The sequence below is a fragment of the Haliotis cracherodii genome, unplaced genomic scaffold, assembly GCF_022045235.1.
Source record: "Haliotis cracherodii isolate W230 unplaced genomic scaffold, xgHalCrac1.p SCAF_11, whole genome shotgun sequence".
Classification (NCBI taxonomy): Eukaryota; Metazoa; Mollusca; class Gastropoda; order Lepetellida; family Haliotidae; genus Haliotis; species Haliotis cracherodii.
The window spans coordinates 23,919,166-23,927,650 of NW_027266266.1; the positions used below are offsets into that span (position 1 = coordinate 23,919,166).

At 42.3% G+C, this 8,485-nt stretch overlaps 1 protein-coding gene across 1 annotated transcript; it reads left to right on the plus strand.

Annotated features, from left to right (window-relative positions):
• Positions 1-2,078: 2,078 nt before the first annotated feature.
• On the plus strand, positions 2,079-8,153 carry LOC139455613 (uncharacterized). The gene is made up of 2 exons (XM_071237168.1): positions 2,079-2,681; positions 2,733-8,153. The coding sequence occupies exons 1-2, from the start codon at positions 2,079-2,081 to the stop codon at positions 6,936-6,938; spliced, it is 4,809 nt and encodes a 1,602-aa protein (XP_071093269.1). The 3' UTR covers positions 6,939-8,153.
• Positions 8,154-8,485: the final 332 nt, after the last annotated feature.

Here is an 8,485-nt window from a genome sequence, read left to right on the forward strand (position 1 = left end):
ATGGGGACATTTATTTCGAGAGAATAAGGGAGTGTTCATTACGAGTGAACAAGGGAGAGTGTAATCGTGTTTGGAGAGAAAGATGGAGTGTTGTTATGAAAGAACATAGGGGATTGTTGATTAATAGAGAGTAATGGTGTTTATTAGGAGAGGACAAGGGGTTGTTTATCAGGGGGGATTAAGAGGGCTTCAGCTGTTGGAACAGTGTTGTACTGCTAAAGCTATGAGGTATGGTTTGCTCAGACTCAGACGTATCCAGGCCAACAAACCTATTCTTGTCCTTTTTGATAAATACAATGAAATCATTTGTATTATTGAATTTTCCGTCCCCTTTTGACAGTAATGTGATTGACAAGATTCAGGAAAAACATGCCAAATACGCTTTTGAAATGTCGCGCTTGCATCCCAAGTACCAATTTGTCCGACTCGTCGCCTAAGGTTTGGTACCTTCCAATCTATTACCTGACATTGGGAGAGTACCTGGGAATGCTGCCAGGAATACAGCCCTCATGGCAATCTGGGTGCAGTGTTGGGGAGTCTTCACATTCTCCTAAAGGTTCTGGGTGGGTTTGACTAGGCAGCGCTTCCTGGGAGAAGTCCCATTGGCTGTCTGGGTTGCGTGTGGAGGGGGAAAGGGCCCTGAGCTGATGATGAGCCTAACCAGCCTGACTGTGCCAGGATCACCAAAACCCTCTTTACTGCATTTTGTTTTTACATTATAACAACAACAACAACAACAATAACAACAACAATAATAATAATAAGCCTTTGAACAGTCATTAGAAATCCAGGATGGTATGATTTCGACTACATCCAGGGGAATGGTATCCCACATGGCCTGCAACGCTAAAAACCAACTATCTGGGGTTGTGGTTGACGTCGGCGTAGCTGTCTATCCAATTCATCCCACAGGTGCTCTATAGGGTTCAAATCCGGGGATCTGGAGGGCCAGGGGAGAACATCAACGTTGTTGTTGTATAGACTGGCACTTGTGGTCCGTGCTGTATGCGGTCGAGCGTTGTCGTGCTGGAATACACCTTCGCCGTTGGCTGCAATTGGGAGGACGTGAGAATTTGGTTGATGTATCGTTGAGCCGTAAGATTACCTTGCATATGGACCAAACCTGTCCTGTCATGATGAGAGATAGCCACCCACATCATAACGCTTCCCCCTCCAAACCTGTCCATTTCCTGTGCGGAGTTTCCGGCGTAACGTTTTCCCCGACGTCTGTAGACCCGTGCTCTTTCATCCCCTCGACGGAGGAGAAATCTTGATTCGTCGCTGAACCAGACATCTCTACATCGCAGTTGAGGCCATACACTGTGTAGACTACACCAATGCAGTCGTTGTTGACGATGTTGTCGACTCAAAATGACGCGTCGAACAGGACGTCTTGCTCGTAGACCTGCTGCTCTTAAACGGTTTCGTACGGTCTGCTTGGAGTTTCTGCGCAGTCCGGGTATTTGGGATGTGGTTGAGGTGGCTGTGGTTGTCCTTTCACGTAGGTGGCGCAGTCAGATGTAGCGATCTTGTGGTGGTTACTCCTGGTCGTCCCGACCTGGCCGATCACGTGTTGACCCATGCTGTTGAAACCGATCCCATAGCCTTGTGATGGTGCTGGGTGCTACATTGAAAACACTGGCTACAGTTGATCGGGATTCCCCTGCCTGAAAGCGGCCTATGGCCTTGTTTCTTTGCACTTCTGTTAAAATTGGCATGTTGTTGAACTGTAATTCTTGGATTGACGCAGATGGCAGGCAAAGAAAAACCCTGCACTTAAATACCTTTCATAGTGCTGCTGCACTTGCAGTACGTGCAGCTCCATGGCCCTTTTGTTAATGCACTGAGTGCGTTTTTCCGAAACATATGTGTTTCCCGATTAACGGTTTGCATGTCTTTGAAGTGATCATTTTGATCATCAGGGATCATCGCTATACCTGAAGCTCAAGTTAAACTTCTTGGCCAAATTCCTTTTTGACCAAAAACCAAAAACATTTTTCTCTTTGTTTCAGTAACCAACGTCAGCAAAACAACCTCTAAAATAAGTTGCCGTATCACAGAGCAGAGGTTCCAGCAAGATGGCAGCCAAATCGAGTGTATCAGGTGAGGTTGAAGGGCAGGTGTCACCGGTTTCAGCAGACACCAAAACAGCGGCAATTCCCTCCGATGAAAGACAGAACACACTGAACAGGAATGAGGCACTGGCTCTGTCTTCTAAGAGGGACGAAAGTGAATTTGAGAAACATTTCTCAATCATCAGAGGAAAGGCAGGTAAAGTCTTGAGCCTTCATATGGAAAAGATCAATGTTACTTCCAAGAATATTGAGAGTCTGTCATCAAACAAGCATGTAACAATTGATGAGTATGAGGCAAAACGGTATGAAAAAGATGCTCTGAAGGATAAGTTAGAAGAGTTGAAACTGCAGAAGGAACAGTTTACAACATTTATGAAGAGTTTGGAGTCGACACTGGTTTCACTATGGAATAATAATACCTATGCTGAAAACATTGATAATCTACAGAGAGACTTTGGTGTCGAGCTTTGTAGATTTACATCAGCACTGCCTATGTATGAGAGAAGAAATGATATAATCAAAATGGTACAGGACAACAAGGTTTGTGTTATATTAGGGGAGACTGGGTCAGGGAAGAGCACTCAGATGACACAGTACCTTCATCAGGCTGGCTTCATCGTGTGCACACAACCCAGGAAGGTTGCGGCCATAAGTCAGGCTGGCTTCAGCAAAGATGGATTCATCGTGTGCACACAACCCAGGAAGGTTGCGGCCATAAGTCTGGCAACCCATGTTGCATCAGAGCTGGTGACAAATGTGGGCAATGTTGTGGGATATAAAGTTGGGATGCGATCTAAATGCGGAGGAGCTACCAAGATCTTGTACATGACTGATCACTGCCTTCTTAACGAATGTCTGAAAGATCCAAATCTGTCTGCTTACAGCTGTGTGATAGTTGATGAAGCACACGAGAGAAGCATCTACACTGACCTGCTCCTTGGAATGCTGAAGATTTGCCTGAAACAGCGCCCTAATCTCAAGGCGATCATTACATCAGCGACTATTGACCCTGAAGTCTTTGTCAGATATTTTGACAAGTGCCCAGTCTTGAGAGTATCTGGGAGAATGTTCCCTGTCGAAGTAGAGTACCACGAAGAAAATGATGGAGGCAAGAATTTTGATAACTATCAGAGAGAAGCTGTCAACAAAGCTGTACAAGTCCACACAAAAGATCCACCAGGTGACATTCTGGTCTTTGTCACATCTCCTTTAGAGACCGAGAAATGCAGTGAAGATTTTAACAATAGACTCCAGGGACAGACTGACTTCAAATGTCTGATTCTTCATGGTCAGATTCAACCAGATGAGCAGCAGTTGGTATTTCAGGACACCCCTTCAGGAGTCAGAAAGATTGTCTTTGCCACAAACAGTGCAGAGACTTCAATCACCATTCCAGGTATCAAGTATGTTATCGACACTGGTCTTGCAAAAGAGAAACGTTATGATCCTCGACGAAACATGAGCACATTGAGTGTAGTTCTTATCAGTCGCAGCTCAGCAGATCAGAGGAAAGGTCGTGAAGGAAGAACAGGCCCTGGGAAATGTTACAGGCTCTACAGTGAAGAGACGTATCATGAAATGGAAGCTGTCTCACTGCCAGAGATACTGAAAGTTCACCTAGGACAGGCCATGTTGAAGCTGACGGAGCTTGGAATTAATCCGCTAGAGTATGAATTTGTTCAGTCACCAGGACCGTCAGCAATAGCTACAGCTATGACTACACTTGAGGAACTCGGTGCAGTCAAAGACAATAAGATCACGGAAGAGGGGAAAGAACTAGCAAGGCTTCCTGTAGAACCTCGACTGGGACTAATAATCCAGAAAGGAAGATCTGTAGATATTCTCTTTGATGCTGTTGTTCTTGCAGTTGTGAGCAATGTTGGAAGCTCCATATTCTTCAGAGGTGGAAGTGACGAAAATAAGAAGAAAGCTGACAAGCTGAAGATACAATTCTGCCACAATGGTGGCGACAGTCTCACTTTGCTGAATGTATACAGAGAATGGAACAAAGAGCCTGAAAAGCAAAAAGACAAATGGTGCTTTGAAAACAGTCTAAATTCAAAAGCTCTGCGAATTGCCAGAGAAACTGTCAATGAGGTGATGACACTTTTGAAGAAGGAGGCAAAAGTGAAGGTCATGCATGATTTTAAAGACCCTCAAGACGCAGATGTGAAACTTCAGAAAATACTCTTTGACAGCTTCACCTCAAACATCTGTCATTCTCTGGGGCTTGCTAAGGCAGTGTATTATGCTCCGAGACTTGATCAACAGGTTCATGCTCATCCCTCATCTGTTCTGAATTCACTCAACTTGGTTCCTGAGTGGCTTGTCTTTGAGCAGTCCATGAAGACATCCAAAGACTTCATTACAGGACTGACGCCAGTGAATGAATCCTGGGTTGTTGAAGCCATTGAATCTGGACGTCTAAAGAGAGATCTCGAAGAGATGAGAAAGAAACAGCTTCATTCTGTGCATGTTGAACATGTCGGATCATATCTTTTCTGGAAGCTTGTTGGTCCTTATTTTACAAAACTAAAACAATTTGAAGAAGAAGCATCAAATCTAGTAAAACCAGATCTGGTTGTCATTGAGGCGTCGAAGGAAAAAGGAGAACTGAAGATATTTTGCTCTGATCATACAACTGAGAAATTATTGCAACTCTTCAATGAGGTAACTGGACCTGTGAAAGAGTTTTTGGAAGGAGAAGATTTGGAAGTGCCATTGGGTCAGTCTAAAGAGCGTGTTGGTGTTCGTGTCATCCTTGGCAAAGGGGGAGATGTGAAAGACATCCTCATGGCAGATGAATACAGAACAGTATTTGTTGATCGTCCAGATGAAAGTTCGTCAGCAGACACCATCTTGAACAAGTTTGGCCGTTTTGGAAAGATAAAGGACCACAGGGTGTTTAAGAATCCTCAAAAGCGATGGGGTTGTATTACATTTGAATCTTCAGAAGCAGCAATGGAAGCAGTGAATGCGACAAAATCTGATTTTTCAGAAGTTGCCATTCCTGAGAAACATGGTCGAGGCTATCAAGACTCCCGGTTTAAGGTTAAAATAGCATGGTGTAGGAGAGAGTCTAAAGGCTATGGTTTCGTTGATGTTGCCCCAGAAGTGATGCAACAGATTGTAGAAAGAGATCCACTGAATATCAAAGGAACACTTGTAGGTATTAGTTTTAACACAAAAACATGGAACAGCCTTTATGTTAGAAATCTTGGTCAAACTATTAATGAAGCTGACATCAAAAAGGCAATTCTATCATCTATAAACTATGATGAAGATGAGACAAACATCGTTCATAAGGTAACTGTAGTTAGAGAGAAAGTGAACACAACCAAAGAGCAATTGAACACTTTCAAGACTCAGCTACAGGCGCATCTCCAACACTATTCACCAGACAATAGATTCCACCTGGAGATCAAAGAGCCATATCCAACAAGTGTATTTTACCTTGCCTTTGCATCTTTCACAAATCCGGATGAGGGTATAGCAGCTTGTCAGGGTTTGTCCAGGCAGTTCTATCTCAATAACCGAGGGGTCACCATGGAGCCAGACATAAGGTCATCACTGTATGTAAACAGAGAAGTACATGCAGCAATCAAAGATGACCTGGATGCATACTTGGAAGAATTCTCGACCTTTGGTTACTCAGAAGATGGAGTGACTTCAAAGACACTGAAAGACGGAACTGTTGTACTTGATATCAAGGCATCTAGTTCCATAGAGCTGGCAAAGGTTCGAGCTGATCTACAGAACATCATACAGGGAGACGTTCTGGAATGTGGAATGGATCGGCAACTTTTTTCCAGGGCTGGAAGGGACTTTCTAAAAGAAACTGAAAAGAAGTGTAATGCTTTCATTCAAGTTGATGGTAGAACCTTTACGCTATCCATCCAAGGGAAAAAAGAAGCATGCGCTAGAGTACACATTTTAATCAAAGGTTATCTCCAAGAATTGTCTGAAGGAGAATGGAAGGAGGTACATTTGCAGGGAAGAGACAAACCTGGGCTGATGAAGACACTGATGAATGAATATGGTATAGAGCTTGAGAAGCTACAGCAGGACATTGGCTTGAGATCTGTAGTCCTGAACTTCAAGCAACAGATTGTGAAGTTGGTGGGATCAGCTGAAGACATTGACAAAGCTGTCAAAGTCATAGAAGACATTTCATCCAAATTGCAAGATGGTGTCAAAGCTCCAGAGGAGGAAGAACTTCCAGATTGTTGTGTCTGTTTCTGTCCAATAGAACCAAAGGAACTGTACAGACTGCAGTGCTGTGGCCATGCCCACTGTCTTGACTGTGTCAAGAGACAAGTGGAAACTGCACTCACTGGTCGAGACTTGCCCATACTTTGTGGGCATGATGGGTGTGGTCAACCATTTGCATGGAAGGATTTGTCTAATTTGGTGCGAGAAGGGACATTAACTGTAGCAAGACTGGCTAGTTCCTCTTTGAGTTCCTTTGTTGGCAAGAACAGCAGAACCTATAAGTACTGCTTGACCCCAAACTGCAACATGGTGTACCGAGTGACCTCGACGGGAGCTGTGTTCCAGTGCCCTGAGTGCAGTGTAAGAATATGCACTAGTTGCCACACTCAGTATCACGATGGACTCACCTGTGCCATGTACAAGAGTGCCAAGGACGACGAAGGCAGCCTTGAACAGTGGCTTGCTGTCCATTCCAAAACAACAATGAAGTGTCCAAACTGTAAGACCCCTATAGAGAAAACAGAAGGCTGCAATAATATGCATTGTAAAGCGTGCGACTGCAGCTTCTGTTGGTTGTGTCTTGAATGGTTCAGAACATCCCGTCAATGTTATGATCATTTGAGTGAAAAACATGGCGGGTGTTTTGATTAAGTATACACATAATCCTATAGAGGATTTACTGGCAAACTGATGTTTGGAGGAAGATAACACTTAAAATGAGACTCCAAATGCTGAAAACTAAGGAATGTCAACTTGACATAATTTTGAAGACAAGATGAAGGTGGAAAAGCTGTTGTATGACAGAAATGTTAAACGACATCCTATCTTTATTTTCCTTTATCTTTTGTATTATTTTGATATATATCCAAGATTCCGATACCCAATGAAATGTGTTTGTTTGTCCACATGTCTACTGAGTCATACCTTCTGATACAAATAAACAAAGGAAACAAGTGAATGGCGAATGTAACAATTGACATAGAACAGGCACAAAACATAACCTATAACCAATTTCTGATTCTGAATTTCAATACGAGTAATTATGTGTTTTGCCCCAAAGGATAAAAGAGGATACTAATTTTTTTTAAATGGATATTTTGAACGGAAATATCAAGTAAGCATTGCTATACACGACTTAGAATCAGCAAAGCTTGGATTTGAAGCCTAGAAAATGAGCATTCATCTTTGATTCAAGTATTTAATTTTGTCCATATTTCTTTTGAATCTTCATTTGACGTGTCTTCGTAAAGAGCATGGAATACATTATGTTACTTATTGTAACTTTAAATGTTACACGGCATCACCTGTGGCTGATTCGTTTTCAAATGTTACACCCCTATCAAACTTGTGATATAACGTGTGTGGTGAAGGGAGTCATGTTGAGAAGAATTAATGACGTTCATGTGTGAGTAATACATGACACTTTTTATGGATAGGAACTTCTTTTATTCTTTGTCACGACCTTTTAGAGCTACTTCTTGCTCCTCCATCAGATGAATGGTACACAACACCTGATGAAGGAGCAAGAAGTAGTTCTGAAACGTCGTGACCAAGAATAAAGACGTTGCTATCAATAAAGAGTCTCATGTATTCATGTTCTAAATGCCTATCAAAGACTACATCATATTATTGTCATATTATCTGATTTTGAATTATCGTTGGTCATCAGCCACGTTGGATCGTTCAGGGGTGATTTTGTGTGTGGCTGATTTAGACAAGTCCTGCCTTTTCTGATATGTCTTATTCCAGAGTGTGTTGTAATGCTCTCCACAAGACAAATACCAGACAACTGGCAAATCAGCCAGCCTTTAGCTAACTCTGTTTTTTAATGATAAAACATTCACTGTTTCTGTTTTAATACCTAAAAGTGCATTTCGTAATTTGTAAATATTAAGTAGGTGTGACTTGTCTCGCACAGGAAGATGGTTGTTAGCTGTAAATGTACGTACATGTCGTTCATCAGTAGCTCTCATGATTCACAATAGAAACTAGGAGTTATGAACAGGAAATGATATAAAGAGTATTTATGTTTACATGTATTATGTACAACTTATCACTGAATACAATTGAAGATGGAATCCACTTTTGTTTAAGTGTACAAAACACACTGTTTTGAGAAGTGTAAACATGGATTATATTTAATGACAACTCATGGAATTTTACACTTGGGTGGATGAAGAACTCAAACTTTTGAATAA